Here is a 20,752-nt window from a genome sequence, read left to right as displayed (position 1 = left end):
GTCCAAGCATCCATCTGAGGAAGATCCCACATATTACTGCCATATTGAGCATGTTGAACTTTGTAGCTTGTTACTTATATGGAGAGGTTCATACACTAATGGGACAGATGCTAAGTTAATTGGGGAAATCAGCGTAATTATACTTAGCCCTTGTTATGCGGATGCTGTTTTGAACACACAGCAAAAGGCAAAGTTTGACACCACACAATTTATCTTTAGTGACCAATTCTAGTGAATATCACTTGTGAGCCTTGGGATAAGGTACATGGGAAGCTGTCTATAGTGTCACTGGCCCAGGTACTCCTATATTGTCACCTCTGACTGGCAGTGGATCTCCAGGGCTTCAGGCCAGATATTTTCCTAGCCCTATATGAAGATTTCTGGTATTCCTTGGTAGTCTTGTGTTCAGTTAGTTGTTGGAGTTAACAACCTTTGTATATCTATACATATTGATTAATAAATTGTATGTCGTTCTCTTAGGTGGTTAGGCCCAGCACATTTATGGTAACTTTCTGTTTGTTTTGTGTGTTGGTTCATGCCCATTCTCTTCCTGTTTCATATAGCTTTCCTTTGTTTTGTGGGGTCTCATCTTCCTTCCTTCCTTCCTTCCTTCCTTCCTTCCTTCCTTCCTTCCTTCCTTCCTTCCTGTCTCTTCTCTGTGAAGTATATGTGATAAGAGTGAGATACTCCAACTTTCCTGATACCCAGAGATACTTTCTTTTCTTCTATTTTTTAAGACCATGAGGCTGTGTTAATTGTGCCCTAGTATTCATGAGAAAAAATACTCTCTCTCTCTCTCTCTCTCTCTCTCTCTCTCTCTCTCTCTCTCTCTCTCTCTCTGTGTGTGTGTGTGTGTGTGTGTGTGTATAGAAGATTAAATTTAATTTCTTTCTCTGCCAAACCTTGTGGTGGTGGGGGCTAATGATGGGCTGGTGAATTATTAAACTTATGCCTAGCATATTGATTACTCTGCTTGAGATAGCCACTACTGTCTCACATGTTTCCCTCCAGTACTCACCCTGCTTAGCTTCCAAAATCAGATATGATCAGGTCTGGTCAGTGTGCTATAGTGGTTTCCAAATTATTACGCTGTTTCTAAATTATTATGTCAAGATGTATATAAGAGAGAGAGAGAGAGAGAGAGAGAGAGAGAGAGAGAGAGAGAGAGAGATCACCAGGGACAGCACCATTATTTAAAGCACTTGCTGCAATCTTAGCATTGTGGCAGTGCCCACCACTGCTTTTGCTGCCATCCTGTCTCTGCCCTGTCACACTGATCCTGTGAGTGTTGAATTTCTCTCAATTTCTCAGAGTCATGCTACTTCAGATATATTCTCATAAATCAGAACTTTAAAAGGTTGCTTTTGGAAGCTTTTAACTTTCAGAATTACCAGTGCCCATGCTGGCTGGAGGATTCTAGACTTTATATTCCCAAAGGGTAACTTTTTCAAGCTCTGTCTTAAATTTGAATGGCTGTTTTAAGCCACCAGGGGCTCTTTCATACTCCAGATTGTCTCCCTTATCAATAATTCCAAGCTCCAAAATATTCCAAAATCCAAAATTGTCCACATGGGTGGCTGAAATAGTGGCACCTTTGCTTTCTGATGGTTCATTATACACAGACCTTCGTGCACAAAATTATTAAAAATATTATGTTTAAAATTACCTTCAGACTATGTCTAGAAGGTATATATGAAACATAAATGAACTTCATGTTTAGACTTGGGTTCCACCTTCAAAATATATTATTACGTATATGCAAATATTCAAAAATCTGAAAAATTCCAAAATCCAAAACACGTCTAGTCCCACGCATTTTAGAGCCTGTTCCCACTTGCGATTTACAATGCTTTAAAATACACCAGTATCAGTTAAATCGATTCAAAATAACCCTGGTCTTATCCCACGTTCCGAATCGCTTTTTTTCATTCGTTCTCATTTACCAATTGATTCGCTTTAAGTGATCCTCTTTCGTTCCTATTCAAATAAAACAGTGTATATATAAATCGGTTTTAGCCTTATTTCGTTCCCACTCACCATTTTGGGGCTGTCAATCAAAGCAACGTCATCATAACGTCACTTTTAAATTTTGTGGTTTGTTATAGAAGAGCCAATGAGGAGGCGCTTAAAGTGCCTATGAGTCCTGCAATTATTCGTGGGGAAGGATGGTTGAGGGAGAGAAAACTGCCCAAAGCACTTTTGCTGCCTTGGAAGAAAGACCCCAGGCTGGGGGAGGCTTCTGGCAAAGCGAATTTGGGGAGCCCAAGCTGTTTCCAGAGAAACTATGGGCATGGGTTTTGCAGGACAGCATCCCCTCTTCATGTCTCCCAAGACAGCCAGGGAGAATCCCTTCAGAGAGCCCAGAGATCAATGGAAGAGGCTTCTGGCAAAGCAAATTTGGGGAGCCCAAGCTGTTTCCAGAGAAACTATGGGCATGGGTTTTGCAGGACAGCATCCCCTCTTCATGTCTCCCAAGACAGCCAGGGAGAATCCCTTCAGAGAGCCCAGAGATCAATGGTAGAGGCTTCTGGCAAAGCAAATTTGGGGAGCCCAAGCTGTTTCCAGAGAAACTATGGGGATGGGTTTTGCAGGACACCATCCCCTCTTCATGTCTCCCAAGACAGCCAGGGAGAATCCCTTCAGAGAGCCCAGAGATCAATGAAGGAGGCTGCTGGAAAAGCAGGGAGGGAGCACTCTTCCCAAAGATTCTCTTTCCAGGGTTGGAGGAGAAGGCAGATTCCGTTTGAGAAAGAGAGGGAGAAAGGCTCTATTCCCCCCCCCCATTGATCAGAGCCCTTCCCTGCCTGGGCGAGATCAGATGCCTCCTCGCGAGGAGGCTTCCCTTCCCTGCCTGGGCGAGATCAGATGCCTCCTCGTGAGGAGGCTTCCCTTCCCTGCCTGGGCAAGATCAGATGCCTCCTCGCGAGGAGGCTTCCCTTCCCTGCCTGGGCGAGATCAGATGCCTCCTCGTGAGGAGGCTTCCCTTCCCTGCCTGGGCGAGATCAGTGCCCAAGCGGGCAGGGAATGCCTCTTCGAGAGGAGGCTTCCCTTCCTGCCTCTCCTCCATTAGAAATGGGCTCTCCCCACACAGAGGGGAGGTTGCAATCCACCGGGGGAAGCCTTGTAGTCCTTTGGCAGATGCAGGCGCTTGAGCAGCCGGGACTTCAGGCGCTTAAAGTGCTGAAGAGATTAAGCGCCTGTAAACCATTAAAATTAAAAAAAAAATCATTATCTATCATTGAAAGACCACAGTGGACAAAGGGGTGAGGGTAGCAAAAATGGCGACAGCCACGACGGATGGGGACAGAAAGGGCAACTCCCCTCCAAGCCAGCCCATCGCGCTCCGCTCCTCCCATCCAGCTAACCCGATTTCAAAGGCTGTCGTTCCTATTTCAATGCTCCGATTCCTATCCCAATTCAAGGGAAAAATGTAGGTTAGACCCTTCTATTTTTTTAACCCACGTTAAATGACGAAAACACGAATCAAATTTATAAACCGCTGTACGATTCGATTTCTAGTGGGGACGATTGCGGGTTGCTCTAGAACTGTTCTAGATTTAATTCGGTTTCTAATAGGAACGATGTACCTTGGATTCGATTTGTAACACGGAGTATAAGCAAGTGAGAACACCCCCTTAGATAAGTTATAGCACTATGAGTCTACCTTAACTGCCATGACAACATCCTCTGCAATCCTTGGATTTGGACTATAATTAGGGGTATTGATAGTTCTCAGCTAGATAGTTCCTCTAGTGCCTTGCCATAATGCAGACCCTCAATTCCATAGGATGTTGCCATGGAAGTGAAAGTAGAATCATAGTGCTATAACTGCATAGTGTGAAAAGGCCTCAGGTTAATGTGAGTGCTGTTGTAGCTGCTTGTCATACCAAGGGAGCCTATCATGAATATGAGTGACCACGGAAGCACTTTGTCCAGAGACTCCTCAAATTCCTTGCTATTTTGGTTGACACACCATCAAAAATAACTTATAAAGTACACACATGGGCCTGTTCAGCTGTGTGAACCTAACTGATATACACTTTGAAAACAGAATGAACATACTGTAAGTTTTTCCATATATCTAGAAGTTTCTCCCTTTCTCCCTCACCTTTTAAAAACTAGACTTCATTAGGCCAGTTAGATGGAAGTAAGATGAGATCTCTACTTTTTGAATTTTTTTCCCCTTATATAGTATCCTTCCAGGTGCAAGTTAATAAATTAGGAATGTTGTTACTGTTGTTCTTGTGTGTCTCCATGTCATTTTGATTTAAGGTGACCATATCACAGGATTTTCTTGGCAAGTTTCTTCAGAGGGGGGTTGCCATTGCCATCCTCTGAGGCTGAGAGACTGTGACTTGCCCAAAGTCACCCAGTGGGTTTTTATGCTCAAGCGGGGAATTGAACCCTGATCTCCAGAGTTGTAGTCTAATGTGCAAACCATTACACCACGCTGGCTTGCTACACAATTGTGAGACTGTTTTGTGGAACCATTTGCTATCATTTCTCTGGGGGAAAAAGAGGAAAACTCAAAAGGAAATATGAGAAGAATGTGCTTTGAGCATAAAAAGTTTCAGGAAGTTTTTGGAAAAATTATTGGCATCTATATTTGGCCCCAAAACTGTGGAATGGACTTTTTCAAGAATTTAAGATTTTTGTCTTTTAATCAGAGATATTCAGGAATCACTATAGTGTTTAGGAGCACAAAGTCTTGGCAGAGATGAGAGGGGCTGATTCAATTAATAAAACGAAGAATATGTCAGATAAAGTGGAATCCAATTTGAGAGTGTAATTATGCTTTTCACTGGACAACCATAACAACATAATAACCTTGTTTGAAGCTCCCAGAAAAAGGGTTGTGGAGTTCTTATGCGTGAAATCAGAGTATTATCATGTGAATGTGGCATTAATGGATCATCTCCTTCTCATCTCCTTTGAGCGGCAGGGTGGCCAACAAGGCCATAGAGCAAACTACACATTTTAAAATATTGCTTACCACAACTGTACTACATCAGACTCCTTATAGGAAGGTTGCATGTTTTAATAGTCATCCCAAGAAAGGAACAAGATGGGATAAAAATGAACACATCTAGAAAAAAGGTAGTTTGGAACTGCTGGGTTGTAGTCCAAGCAGGTCTATTGAAATCAGTAGGACTCCAGTTAAGCATGACTTGCCAAGCCCCATTGATTTCAAGGGGTCCACTTTAAGTATGGCAAAATCTTGACCAAGCCCATCACCTCTGACATGCTAGCTTTCCACAAGAATGGGGAAGCATTCCCTCATGCAATCCAGAATTCTGATCCTATGGGACTGTGCAGTGCGATTTTTCTGTAAGTGTAAAAAGTGGATATAATGGTAGACCCATGATCTATTTTAAAACACACACAGATTGATGTTCTACCAATGATGGCCCATTTTGCAAAAGTTCTAACTCTTTTCTTTAACCAGGAGCTTGGTGGTTGTGTTGGACTACAAACCCCATCATCACAGGTTGCTATCTGGGGATTATGGGTGTCTGTACTCCAGTGCATCCAGTGACACCTCTGCTGTGACATGTTCTGTGCAAGGAAAGGTTTTTTTTACATGCACAGTATTGGTCCAAATAGAGGAGCCCTTAACTCCACAGTGAAACATGCATACTCTGAGTTCTTACTTATGACAAGAACCCACCAGATCAAGGCATATGATTTTTTAAAAGATCATGAAGTCAGAGTGATCCATTATTTTGTAGCTGGACAGAATGCACTGTGTCTGGTTCATAGATGCTTTTGAGGCTAGGCCTTCATTGTCCTATATTAAATTAAAATGCATTATTCTTATTTTTATTTTCCTGTGAAAGAGGAGCTCTGTCTTGAAGCTCCAACCCCCCACTTGCCAGCTCTCCAAATATCAAACTGCTGCCTAGCTGCCTTACCAAGAAGATTTTATTGTTAAAATAAAAGTAGATTTTGTTTTGGGAAAAAAGAACACACATCTTCATTGTAAAACTCATGTTTGGTTTACAATTAGAGAAAAGTCACATGGTCCCAAAAAACCCGAGTATTTTTATATATATATATATATATTGAAAATATATTTAAAAAACATAAAAATCTATATTTAAACATATATTATATGTTAATCAGTACACTTAAATATAGCTTAATTGTATTTACAATGTGAACCAGATGATTGTAAGATTTAATGCCAGATTCAATATTTTTTCCAAAAAATCCCATAAAATTATATAAATATACAATAAATATTTGTTACACATGGTGAATAAGAGAGAACAAGGCCACAGACATTAACTTACATTTGCAAGAGGTCTTTTTAAAAACAAAACAATAGGGCCAATAACATGCATGAAATACTTTTGCCACAAACAGAGCACAGCAAAACTTCAATTAATGAGTGACATTTTTGAAACTTCAGTACAACTAAAACTGCCAAGCCTGTGTTCACATATTTTTAAAGAGTAGGTTTGGCGTAGCATCACGAAGTGTGTCCAGTAGTGCTTTTGAACTATGGGTGAGCAATAGGGCCAACAAAAGTTACAAATATTTTGGGAACTAATTTGTGATAGACTGATTTGTTGCATAGCAGATTTTTTTTAATGTTCCTGTACCCAAATAAAGATCTATATTTGTTTTATTGTTTGCACGTTTACAAAATCCAACTGCTTATGTGTGTTCAGTATCAAAAAGTTTATGAATTGCATCCTCATACATAACTAGTATGTGACCCACAAGCCTGTGAGTCCATTAAAACCAATTCATAAAATTGTGCTATTACATTGATGAATCACTGTAAATTTGTATTGAATCTTCTGCTAGCACAAAATATTTTCTTTTTGTGGTTTGTTTTTTTCCCAGGGAAGGGATTGGCTAAATCTTTTATTTCCTATTCTCATTCTTTCTTAAGGAATCTTATGACATAACTAATTTGTTTCTTGATTTAGACATACTAATGAAAGAGCCAAGGAAATCCATGGGATCTATGTTAGCCATGATGCCACTGATTTCAAGGTATCTAAACATAAGAGTTTTTGCCCATTAGAGAGGAATTTTTTCAAACCCATTAAATATCAAATGACACAAAAATATTTCTAATTGCTGGAAGTTATGCATTGTATTTTACCAAACTAACTTCCTTTCTTTACTAGAAACAGCAGTACTCTTAATCCAGAAGGAGGATTATACCTGTATTCCAGGAATCTTGTACATACCAAATTAGAATGGTATATAATAATAAGATAAATTAGTCATTTTATTTTCGGACTTCCCCTTCATCTCAGGTGCTGACTCCAAGACGTTAAATAATGGACTTGTGCAATATATTAGTGGAAATTTAAGTGGCCAACTTTAATTTCCACTGAGTGACCCAGTTACGTCTATGGTAGGGCCAGAAGGCATATCTTTGATATTAACCTAAGTGCTTTGGGAATGTGCCTGTTTAGGGTTGCCAAAATAAAAAGTGGAGCATGCTCCTGTACTTTTAGTGTTTGTGTAGAAGAGGGAATTTCAACAGGTATTACTTCTCGTGCAACCAGGTGGCAAGTATGGTAACTCCTTCTGACATTCTCTCTTCTACACAAACATTCAAGTTACAGGAGCTTACTTGTTTTCACTCTAATAACCCTACAAGTAGTGATCTTGGAACCTAAGTAGGGTTGGGCCTGATTAATACTGGGAAGGGAGACCACCAGAAAATACCAGGTGCTGTTAGGCTCTATACAAAGGAGGGCATTATAAAACATCTCTGAGTATTGGTATCTCTTGCCCAAAAAATTCCTGTGACATTCATGGGCAACTTGAAGGCAATGCCAGCCTACAAAACAGGGGAATAGGCTACAGCTTTGAAGGGAATCAGGACCATAATCTTTCATCATTGCATAAGAAATGTTGGAGGACTTGCAGTGCTTGACTTCCATTTCCACTTTCAAATGTGCAAACAAAAACATCTTAATGTTTGCAACATCATCATACAAAATCTTTTTCATTCCAATTATCTGGATTAATACAATTTTGATATATATTTTTAATCTGTTTAAAAATTAAGATAATACTAAATGTCAGTTTGAATGTTCTGGTAAAGATATACTGGGATGCAGGCTAAAGTTAAAGGAAGGAACTATCATCATCAGACTGAAAGGATGATTCAGCCAGTTGTGTCTTCTATTTAAAATGGACAATATCAACATCTGTTTCCTTTAGGGGAATGATTTATTTGCCTGACATGGGCAGACAGATTTGATTAATGGAATGGTATCTATCTGCATACTCTCACTGATCAATTTAGTAACTGTATTTTAACAGTGAACACATGTCCAAGGATAGTATACACATTTTAAAACAAACCAGAACCAACCTTGCTCTTCAGATATTTGAAGTCAATCATAAAATTTGAGTTTTTATTTTTTTTTTAATGTTCCCAGTTTTTGTTTATGGCCAGATTTTATTTTTGCCAATCATGCAAAAGTGGGTATTAATGGAAGTAAGTAGACTATTTTTCATTGCTAATTTAATAATCCTAATAGGTGAATTATTATAATATATTTGGATAGCTGGGTTTAAAAATTACAAGTCTTTAAAATGCTCAAATGTCATCTAGGAAGTTTTGTATTTTTCTTAATAGTTTGTTCACAGAAATACCAGATGACATATCAATATGTAAAGGGAACTTGTAGCACCTTTCAGAGTAACGAAGGCCCGAAATGCATGGGCCAAACCAGGTGGCTTTCAGACACTGTAGGTGTTTGGCGTTTACATGAAGCATGCCCCCAGAATGGCCAGAAGCTTCTCCGAGGCTGCACGAAGTAGGAAAATGACAGTCTAAAAAGGAGCAGATACAATCTGCCCTTGCTAGTGACCGCTTTGGGACTGTAATGACAGCCCATTTCAGGAGTGGCCTGTGCGGTTGGCACAGTCCTGGCCCAATCACAGCTGGTGCAGCGTCTGGCCACTGCTTCTGGGCCATGTGCTTTGGCCCTGAGTGAAAGAAGTTGTAGCATAAGCTTTCATAGACTTGGCCTATTTCTGCATCTGGGGAAGTAGACCAAGTCTATGAAAGCTTATGCTACAACTTAATCAATTTAGTTAGTTTCAAAGGTGCTACAAGATCCTTTTGAATACTGATATTCCAGACTAATATAGCTATGTCTCTAAATTTTACCCCCTAGCTGATGAAATAGTAACCCAGTCTTTGGGTTGTACTGCTTTAAACCAGTGGTTCTCAAATTGGAGTTCCAGATGTTTTGGACCTCAGGTCCCACCATCCTTGATCAGTAGCCATACTGCTGGGGCATCTGGGAGTTTGAAGTCCAGAAACCTAGATGGCCAAAGGTTGAGAAGTACTGTTTTAGATGATTCATTGGAAACCAGCCTGGTCTTCTCTCTGACATATTAAATTTCTAAGTAGAATGTCAATGGAGAAGGAAAACAACATTCTACCTGCAGTCTGAAGTGGTACAGTCCAGATACAGATGGACCTTAACTACTATTTGTACAAACTACATTCTACAGCAAACCAAAATTCTCTTTCTAGAAAAAGTTTAGAAGCCAGGAAAGCATGCATCTTTCTTGTAAAATATGCATGTGGATACCCCTTGCAAAATGGCATTGTGTGCACTGTCATACATACCTTTACAAGGGTGAGGAATATCTTTACAAGGATGGGAATCATGTGGTCCTTCAGAGGTTGTTGGACTGTAACTCCCAGCATCTCTTTACCCAGTGACTCCCAGGGCTGCTGGGAGCTGCAGTACAAAAACCTCTGGAAGACTGTATTTTAATAAGAAGTACTTCATCTGCAATCAAGCTGATTTCTTGCTGTGCTGTGACTCTGTGTTGTCACTATCTATTTGTGCTGCAGGCTGTGCTGGATTTGCCAATAATTACCCATAATCTAAATCTCCATTCCTGCGCTCAGTAACTGACATATGCATCCCAATAAGTCAGCTTTAATTAAAGTGCATACTACTGATGCCAGGATTGCATCTTAGAATTTACTTTTAAACAAAAGCTCTGGTTCTACAGGATTATGTTCCCTGTAGGAGTTAAGGCTATTGTGTGCTACCCCTCCAAAAGACATAGACCTTTACAGGCATATTTAGATGCAACAGGTAGTTGGGTTTTGAGGTAGAAGGCTCTGCCTACCTGATTCCAGAGCCACTCCTTCAGGCCTGGATTATTTCATATCTCAGGTTCAGAAAGTAGCAGGAGAACTAGGGCATACTAGACATTCATTTTACAATAAGCACATCAGGTGGCACACCATATCTATATTCACCAAGAAAGGCTTTCCTGATTCACTGAGTCTTTGCAGGGTTGTATTCAATAGAATTTGATACCTCCACAACCCAATCGATTGTAGACCCTGAAGGAGTAGGATGGATACATGTTACAATTTTGTGGCACCCCCAACATATTTCCTTAAATGGCATCCAATCTTGGTGTGATTCCCTCCTATTGTGAGTTTTACTGCAGTTTTTCCAACAAACTCTACCCATACAAACCCTATTTGTTCCTGTTCCAATTCTAGTTGCATGGCCACTGGCCCTGTATGGGGATGCGATTCTCTGTCCTGGTCAAGAGGTGTGCCTGTCAAAGCTCAATGCAACCTGGTACCAAATTCATTGAGTGCTTATCACCTGTATGTGTGGATCTCCCTTGCACCTGCCTTTGATCTCAATACTCTAGGAGAATGGAAAACATACCTGAAGACACTGAGATTTGTTTCCTCCCCAAAAGAGGAAGGGTGAAGTGGGAAAAACCCATTTACAACCAAACATGTAACAAACAAAATGCAAGGCTTTTCAAGCAATAATCATAGAATTGCATGGACAAACATGGAAGTGCTGCTTGCAGACTAGGAAAGAGCACTGGGAGGAACATCAACACTGTCTTTTTTTTCAGTTGCCTCTTTTTTTATTTTATTTTTTTCAGTAGTCTGATTTGATATTGCAAACACCTTCACAACATACAAAAAAAACCCCAAATTCGTTTTATCCAGAACATATACGGTGATGACAGGGAGTTTCCCCCTCTTTTAAAACCATGTGGGAATTTCAAAATTAAAATTAGAAATCAACATTAAAACTATGACAACAGCACCTTGACATTGTTTTAATTCCAACGCTACCAGAAGAATTTTAAAGCAGTAAACAGATATAATACTAACAGGAATAAAGATACTTACTGTCTAAAATGTAAACGGAATGTTTTGGTTCAATTTTTTTTCTGAAAGAGGACAGTTTATCATCAATTCACAATTTAAGCAGCATGCAATTTTATTTTTTTAATTTTTTTTAACGTTTTCAATTCTTGGCAACGGCAACAAACCACAATGTTAGAGGAATGTAATGCAAATTTGTTTTTTTTCAAAGTTGTGCGCAAATGGATACTTTGTTTTTCTCCTTTTGTTCCCCTCTAGGTCATGGATATGTTCAATAAATAGATTGTGGAACCACTGTACTGTATAAACCTCATTTATACATGCAGTCCATAAAATTATTTTCTTTCTTGCTGAATAATTTACCCTGTTATGTATATATACAAATAGATAAATTTTTGTCTCAATATAATCTATACAGCATGAACCCACTATCTTCCCCTTTTTATGGTCAGTGTACACACACAGGAAGTGTCTATTCTTATAAACCGCCATCCAACTCTTTTTTTGTTATCCATGGTGAGAGCTCGCACATAAGACTGGGTAGTTCGGCACTGGGAATTCCAGTACCTCTTGTCTATGCCTCTGCAGCCCTCTTTCGTATATCCCTTTGAGTTGCATTTGGTCTCATAAAAATATTGCTTCAGTTGGCCTTTGGGTACTGGTACTTTTTCCAGGACGGTAACCGTTGCCCCTGACATGTCCACCGCAGTCTTTTTCTCGGCCGCTGTTACCCACTCACTAGTACTGTCACACACACTCAGCTCTCCACGGCGAGCAGGATCAGAGTGGCGCCGGACCCTCATGGACATGTTTGCAGCATCCAAGTAGTTTTTATACTCCTCAAGCAGAAAGAGCAGTGGAGGCTCCAAAGGCACTTGACTGCTTAGCATAACCCGAGACGAGTACAAGTCTGCATCCTTGTTTTCCTTGCTGGGCTGGATGGCCTGCTGCTCATCCAGGAGTTCCTCTATGACATGTTCAAAAGTGTCTGCCAAAGATGTCAATCCTCTTGTGGCATCATTGGGCCCACCTAGGTCCTCCAAATTTCCCTGTGTCCGAAGACTGGGATAAGCCAAGCTGCCTTGTCCTCTGAGGCTAACTTCTTTCATTGGGGCAGCTTTCATGCAACTGAAGTATGAAATAACCATAGTAAGGAAAAGGATGGTCATCACTCTTTTCACTTGGTGGAACTGTTTGAAAGAGAAAGAGAGAGAAAGAGCATTGAAATTCAAAACAATTCAGTTTTTTAAAAAATCACAAGGTACAAAACAAGTAATTAAAACAAGTATTACTTTTTATAACAGTTAGACAAAATTATGCATGGATTCTACAGAACCTTTAACTTCATGCAAGTAACAAGACTGGCCCAAAACATTTTTGTTCCTGAGGTAAATGACGAGATGGCACATTCTCCCATTTCATGGACTAAACTGACCAGATTGTCAGCTGAATGTTACTTTAGTGGTAAAATAAGACACTTTTTCACTGCACCACAGGGCAGTAGGATAGTGTAGGCGACACAAGGGAAAGCTATGAAGCACACACAGCTGTATATCTCAACAATCCCCAGCATCAGCTACCTGATTTGTCAGCTATCAGTTTGGTCAGCTTTTTTCATGGAATGGGAAGGACACCTTGTCCTTTGCCTCAGCCACCAAATATCTGGCATCTATTGGTTATCAGAGTAGAGTTGAATCACTTGTTTAAAGGTCAGTCAACATGTAAATAAATCCCACTGATTCAGTGCATCAACAGGATTTAGGCTATTACATCCTAGCTGATCCCTGGTAACTCTACGAGATAAAAAGTGCCACAGACATCATAGCTGCCTCACTCTGCTTAATGATAGAACTGGCCCTGACAGATATAATTGACATCAGTTAATATTCAGACATCCCAGAGAAGCAACAGAATTCATGCCAATGGAATTTTAGATCAGCTGTAGTTGATGTGAAGCAGGCTGTTACACAGGGAACAGTAGTCCTTTTGGCCTCTGGAACTATGCGTTCTTAGTGGGGTAATACATGTAAAACCATGTGCAGCAGTGATTATGCAGTTTCCCAGTTTTATCTTTTATGTCACCACTAAGGCATTCATTTAGAGCGCTAGCTACAGCAGATGCCAACGATTGGACCACCCTGCTCAGAACAAATTTTTTAAAATGTTGGCCGGGAAGTCTCAAGGCCCTTGTGCAGTAAATGTCACACTTTAGGCATGATAATTAATTATGCTCTATTTGCATGACAAATGTAACAGCATGTTTGGAAAGGTTACTAAGCATCTGTGGTATGCCTGCAGTAACTTGACAAATTTCAGGAAGTTGGTTGTCTTTCACAGAAAGATCTCAGCATGGTGATTGGGACTATGGGAACTATAATACATTTAATTTAAAAAAACAAACAAACTGAAACTCTCCTATATCTGAGGCTAATCCCTTGCCCAAACACATTTGGAAATTAGGGAGTCAACTGAGTTAAAGTTTCATCCTATTTTATACAGGACTGAGATGTTTTGCATAAGTGGAAGTAGTTGACAACAAGAGATTTGGTGCACCTAGAGTGGATATTTTAGTTCTTCCAAGTAAGTTATTCTTGCAAAATCCACACAGAACTAGACCAACAATATATAACTTTTGAAACATTGTCACACGAGGGTAGTCAGTGAATCAGTCATGTGCCATATAAAGATTTCTGCCACTGGCCCTTTACAGGGATGTATGTGTGCATGTTTTTGATGTTTGGGTTTTTATTTGCCCCAGCCAACATAGTATATTGGAACAAACAACAAACATAAAAACATTCCTACACTGTTTTTTGGAGAACCGTTATGTAGAACATTATGCAGAATAGAGGCCCTTTGACTCTACAATTATAGCACTATGATTCAAGTTTAACTTCCAGGGCTCAGGACTGTAGCTATAGGGGAGGGTTAAAATGAGTGCACTGCCCTTCCAAATAAGAATTCTGCTTTCCAAGGGAATTTTCATTCACTCCCTAAAAGCAAAGCGGAGAGTGAGACATTGAAAATCTTTTACATCTAGAACACTTATTTTTGCTGTGTTTGATTTCTCTCAGTCACTTTGCCTGCCCTTTTGCTTAGAATGTCTAAGTTGTATTTCTTAGAGGCTTAACAAAAGAGAAAATACAGCAGAAATGGAGCTAGAGAGTCGCAGCTTTCTCTGTGCCTTACTGCATGACACTGTAGCACTTAAATGCTCTTCCTGTGGAAAATGATCATCAAAGTGAGTCTTTTAACTAGGTGGGAAAATTCATTCAACAAAAGACTTGCTTTGATGGCCATCTCTCATGGGAAGAGAACGTAAGCACTATGACACCATGCGGTAAGGCATGGAGAAAAACACTACTCTCTGGCTTTGTTTCAGCTTTGTTTTCTCTTGCAATAAGGTTCTAAATACTCAACTGAAGTTTTAAATTACTGCAATGGTAAAAATTGAGGAGTGAAGAAAAATTTCACTTGGGGAGGTAGGATCTGGTAAGCAATGCTCTCATTTTGTCCCCCTTCCACAGCTTTATCCCTGCTATGGTTGCATACTATGCAGCCTTGAGGTTTGTAGCTTTAAGGCGAAACGCAGCTCCTTTCTGCACCACTGCCAAGGCACCATTAGCACCCTGGAGCGGTATGGTGATGTCTTGTGCTCTGTCATTTAGAGATGGCTCATGAGGCACGTCATCAGCACACGCACCATCTAAATGCACGCACACCCAAAATGGCGCAGGGGGAGTGCGGGGCATGTGGACTCTCCGTGCTCCTCAGCCCTAATTTCGGCCCCAGGCAACCACAAAGTGGTAGTCTGTACTGGGCCTATGTAACTCTTAAAAAGTGGCTGGACCGTAACTCCCATCATTTATCATCACTGGCCAATAGCAACTGGTGACTTCCATGTTAGTAAGGTGTTTGATCCACTCTAGTTTTTACTTCAAATTGTCAATGGTTATCTAAGATGGTAAATCCATTTGGTGAGATAGGGTTCAGACCCTTAAATAATTCCTTTAAACTTCACACTGGAACCCAAAACACACTGACTATCCCACTGACATGAAAACCAGCAGCCACCGCTACCACCGCTGTGCTGGCTAGGATTGATGGGAATCAGTCATCCAGTATTGGGAGAAATACACATTTATTTGCTTATTTATTTGATTTATATCCTCCTTTCTCCCAGAGATGAAACACAATAAAATTAAAAACAGAAACGGTTAAAAAAATAAACATATGGCTGGAAATACACAAAAGGGTAACATTTTTAAAAAGCATAGATGAAGGAGACTTAAGTCTACAAAAGCTTATAGTATCATCTTCTTTCTTAGTGTCAAAGGTGTTATAAGATCTGTCTATATGTTAAAAACAATTAAACATGTTGTAATATTAAAATATAGTTGAATTAAAACAATTTAAAAATGCAACAACTAAAAAAAAAAAACATCACCAAGATTAAAAACCTTTTTTTCATACTCAGTGAATTGTTTTATGTCAATGAGAATATGAACATCTTTGTGGCTGGTGGTAAGGACAACAGAGAATCTATTCTCTATAGGAAGGGAATTCCACAACCTTAAAATGGATTTTAAGCTTTTTCACATTATAATATTATAGCAATTCCCTGACACTTTAACTTCCTTAGATCTGTCCTATGGAATCCTGGGTCTTATTTAGAATTCTCTGTTTGTGCCCCTCTAAACTACAAATTCTAGGATTCATAGAATTATTAAATCAAAGAATCTTAGAGCTGGAAGGGACCACAAAGGCCATTTAGCCCAACTCTCTGCCATGCCAGACTACACAACTAAAGCACTCCTGAAAGCAATAACAGCTTCATTTGTATACCACCTAAGCAGTCTCTAAGCGGTTTACAACTGTAACCTAATTGCCCCCAACAAGCTGGATATTCATTTTAGTGACCTCAGAAGGATGCAAGCCTGACTCAAGCCTGAGCCCTTGGCTGGTATTGAACTTGCAACCTTATGATTTTGGAGTGAGTGGTTGAAATACTGGCATTTAACCACTGCACCACCATCTGGCCTCAGTTTAATGTGCCTCCAAGGCAATCTATTATACTACCAAACAGCTCTTTCAGTGAAAAATGTTCTTCCTAATGTTTAGGTGGAATCTCTTTTTTTGTGATTTGAACATCTCTGAAGAAGCAACTAACTCTCATTTCAGTACTTTTGAAGTTGAGTCGGAAGTACCTCATACTTGGCAGCAAATACTGGAGTAAACATTTTTTCTGTTTGCCAACACAGTGCTATGTAAAAAGACTCACTTCATATCCTTCATAATCATCTGTGGGAAATGAGGAATCCTAACACTTGTCAAAGGAAAGCAAAACAAAGAAGCTTTACGTACTAACGCAGGAATTGCCCAAGTCTGAGGCCTTGACATTTATATGAGGAAATGTTCTGCTGTTAGGAATTCTCTGTTGACAGTACTCTAATTTCAACATGTCCCTTGGATAGCAGTCAATCTTCCGATTCATATATATCATTATGGCAGGAACATATAAATATTACTTGTTTACCTGGCCCTTGAAGATCATAATTAACTGAACTTTTTGCTGCAGTTATTCTAAGTCCTCATATATGTGCTGTTTAACTTCAGTAAGGCAATTTTAACCTTTCACAAAACTTGTCCAAACTGATACAATATAGAGGTGACAAAAACTGATACTGTATGGTACTGATTCTTTGTTGAGTGATTTGAAAACAAGTGGAAAGATAGTAACAGCAAAAAAGGGGACCAGTAAATTCCTTCCCTGGCTGCACAGGCCCCTGAGCACTGTACACCACCCACCTACCACCTGGATTGCCATCTTGCTCTCTGTTTACTGCATTTTCACACCAGAGAATTAACACTGGGAGGCTGCTGAAGCAGTTCATCAGCCAGGCTTGTTCCATGTGATGGCACTAATACACTTGTAAATCATCAAACAAACCAGGCAGTTAGAGGCCAGGGTACCACATGATGGGGTGAGCTCCCATCACTAGCCCCAGCTTTTGCCAACCTAGCAATTCGAAAGCATGCAAATACAAGTAGATAAACAGGTACCACTCCAGTGGGAAGGTAAACAGCGTTCTGTGCAATCATGCTGCACACATGATCACAGAGTTGTCTCTGAGAACACTGACTCTTCAGCTTAGTAACAGAGATGGTTGGACACGAACTTGACAGCCTTGTCAATGGGGAATACCTTTACCTAAATCATCAAAGCAGATGGTAGTGGAAAATAACAATGGAGAGATGTGATTGGCTTGAACTATCACTAAGTCAATGTATTTACTGTTTTTATTTCAGTTCCTAGCCAGAGACCTTAGCTCTTCTATACTTTAAGTTAAAGACTCCTTTAAAAAAAAGGATACAAACATGTTTAATGTCAATTTCTCAATATATCCTTGGGCACAGATATGGCTGTAGTGAGCCAGTCTGGTGTAGTGGTTTGAGTGTTGGAATAGAACTCTGGAAAAATGAGGATTCAAAACCCCACTCAGCCATGGAAATCCACAGGGTGGTCCTGGCTAGATTCTTAGATGAATGCAATGGCAAACCTCCTATGAATAAATATGGCTCAGAAAACCCTATGACAGTGTCACTATAAATCAGAATTTTGAAAGCGGACAACAACAACAAATGGGTATTCAAACTTTTCAAAAGGATTCCAGAAATGTTGGTGTGCTTATGGTGAAAGAGGCTTTATATTTTAAAGGCTACACTCAAATGGTAGTCCAAGCTACCTTCAATGCATAGTCTTCACTTGGTAGTTGGGACTAGTAATTCATTTAGGCTGAATTATGTTGAATGGCATGAGTAACCTATATAAGGTGGGTCTACTCTAATTTAGACTAGCTTATAAGAAGCACAATACACATGTTACAGCCATTTGCTAGAAAGCCCTTAATACATCATGCCACATCATACAGCTGATAGGGAATATGATAAAGATGGTCAAAGGAAATTAGAAGGCATCTGTCTGTTTACAGTGCCCATTTTGATGCTGGCATGTGAGGTCGTGCAAGATTCAATAATGGCAACTAGACTGACTGGCTGTTATCCAGAATGTATATTCCACATTTACCCTCTTATATGGAACACTTAAGGAAATTTACATTTTCATTATGCAATCAATAAAGAGAACTCTAATAGAAAATTGCAACAGTAACCAAACTAAAATGCCCAATGAAAGAAAGAAGGGAAAATCAAACAAATATCTGCCTGAGAAAAAGATCTTAATTGAGCAATGGTGGAAGACCATTAAAAGGGGAGCACTGTAAGAACACAAGAAAACATGTTGTTGGATCAAACCAAAGGCAAATCTAGTTGAGCATTATGTTCACACATTTGCCCATGGAAACCCACCAGCAGGACTTGAGTGCAACTCCACTGCCCCTCTCACGTTCTCCAGCAACCACCAAAATACTATCTTTGATACTGGAAGAGATATGTTACCTTCTTGACTAGTAGCCACTGTTGACTATAACCCCCATGCACTTATCTACCCCCCTCCCTCATAATTATTCAAGTTAGCAGTCATTAACACATTTTGTGGTAATGAATTCCACAGTGTAACTATGTACCTAGGGATTCTTAAAAAAATTCAAGCTATTTTGTATGCACTGATAGGAAGAAGACCATTTCTGTCACAAAGTAAAAGGACACACAGAAAGTTAAAATATCCCACCAGAGTCATAGACCTTGTTCTGAGCAACCTAATACAGATGTGCCTCTCTGTGTTTTCTTTTTTTAAATCAGCTTTAAACACCAAGACTAATTCATCTGTCAGGCAGTTTGAAGCAAGTCCAGGCTGAGAGGCAAATTTGAACTAAGGCTGGTGCCCACTTCACACACTGACCCCATCTACCAAGTACTTGGTGCTGCCAGAGTTGACAGTGCTGATGATACATGAACACCATATGTATACCCTACGTGGGATCCAGAGAACTACATGAATTCATCTGTTCTCCCAAGAAAGCTTTGGGCTTTTGTTTCTCAAATAGTAGCCCCTCACCCCTCCAGCCTATGTAGCAAAATGAAAGTACTTTCAAAAGCAGATGGTGATATGGAATAGCAGTCTGTTGCTCAAAGGGAAACAGAAGTCAGATATTCCACTGAGCATAGCCAAGCTCTTGGGTGCTTCTAAAGTAAATTTTGCATTCTAGTCCTTGAGTACAGGATGGAAGGTCTACTTAACACCTTTGTCCTAGCAACAGGGGGAGCTTCATGCATAAAACATCTGTTTCTCTTCTATGCTTATCATGCATATGTTAACCCACATGTAACCATGGAAATTTCAGCTACAATTGAAAAGCAGATCTGGGAAAAGTTGCTCTAAATTTGCATTTCAGTTCCCAGTGGTCACCCTTGAAAGGGATCCTGTGTATTATAGTCCAAAAATTTATTTTCCCAAGTTCTGATTCTCCAGAAGCATGTCTACTTTTATATTCCATTCTCCTAGAGGCTAAAAGATGAAACTTTTGTCAGATATGATGATTGTATAAGTTTCAGATTCAGAGAACAATGTATTTGTCAATACCAACAATAAACTGCCCAGAAATCCATGTATATATTGCTTGAATTAAAAAATGGAAATAGCCAGGACAATCAGGTCCTAATGTGTTTTCCTATTTCTATTAATAACATTTGCTCTCTTGTAATTAATTGAAATCAGGTTGGAGCAATATTTCTTTCACAAAGATACTGTGCCATCAGAAACAGTTAAGACCAAACTGCTAGCAGGGACCATAACTGTCAAATATTCTGATTTTCAAAAGAATGATAGATTGCATGATTAAAAATATGAGACTTAGCATGATTTTCCTTTATGATCGTGGTCAAGTTATTAAGTTATTAATTGGTAAAGTTATGTGATTTGAAAGTCATTTTCACAGTACAATCCCCTATTCTCTCCTGAGGTACAGTGTAATCCAGATAGTGCCAAGAAGAACACATTTTGAACACCGAGGGTTGAAAAAGGTTCTCTGTGCAGTTCCCCTGCAGCAGTGGGTCCTCAGCAGAACTTTGAACCCATCTAACACAAACAACATCAGAACCAACAAATGTGTGGAGCATAGAAAAGATTGGGAACCACTGCCTTGGAGAATTAGATACATTTGAGGTTGCATAACCTCTTCTTTGGCTCAGTAAATGCTTATTTCTCACTGGCACTGGCCATTCCACATCTTTCTTTAATACTGTGGTCCTGTTAGAAATATGCTTCTCCTAGTACTTCAAATGGCACTCTTCTGTTCTTAATAAAACCAGATTCTATTTCCACTTGCTGCTTCTTAAGATGATTTTGTGCAATGGCCATGTATGTGTGAGTGTGTGTGAGAGTGAGTGAGAGAAAGAAGGAAGCAGGGAGAATTATACTACCTTTCATGTTCAACAACTGAGTATGGGTGTGCACTGCTGCAAAAAGCTGCAAAAGAGAATATGTAAGTGTACAAATTCTCCAGGCTTGGGACATGAGCGAAAGCTGCATGCTAGTCAAGAACAATGATGTTTTACCAGAACTCCCTAAGCCTTTAAGGTCAATGGTTTAACATGGATTCAATGCTGGTCTGGCCTTGCACATTCTAATGCATAGCACCC

General features: G+C 39.8%; 1 protein-coding gene across 8 annotated transcripts in view; it reads right to left on the bottom strand.

Moving 5' to 3' along the window:
* Nucleotides 1-11,489: 11,489 nt before the first annotated feature.
* The window catches only part of LOC149271643 (neurotrophic factor BDNF precursor form), a 111,524-nt gene continuing 102,261 nt past the window's right edge, over nt 11,490-20,752 (bottom strand). For all 8 annotated transcript variants that reach the window (XM_089507244.1, XM_089507248.1, XM_089507247.1 and 5 more), the window contains exon 2: nt 11,490-12,342. In XM_089507244.1, coding sequence (XP_089363370.1) covers nt 11,581-12,342 — 762 coding nt within the window. In that variant the 3' untranslated portion in view covers nt 11,490-11,580. The remainder of the gene's footprint in view (nt 12,343-20,752) is intronic.

Source organism: Sceloporus occidentalis, unplaced genomic scaffold (assembly GCF_023333645.1).
Source record: "Sceloporus occidentalis isolate IW3139 unplaced genomic scaffold, rSceOcc1.0.p SCAF_479, whole genome shotgun sequence".
NCBI classification, from domain to species: Eukaryota; Metazoa; Chordata; class Lepidosauria; order Squamata; family Phrynosomatidae; genus Sceloporus; species Sceloporus occidentalis.
This window is presented reverse-complemented; position numbering and strand designations above follow the sequence as displayed.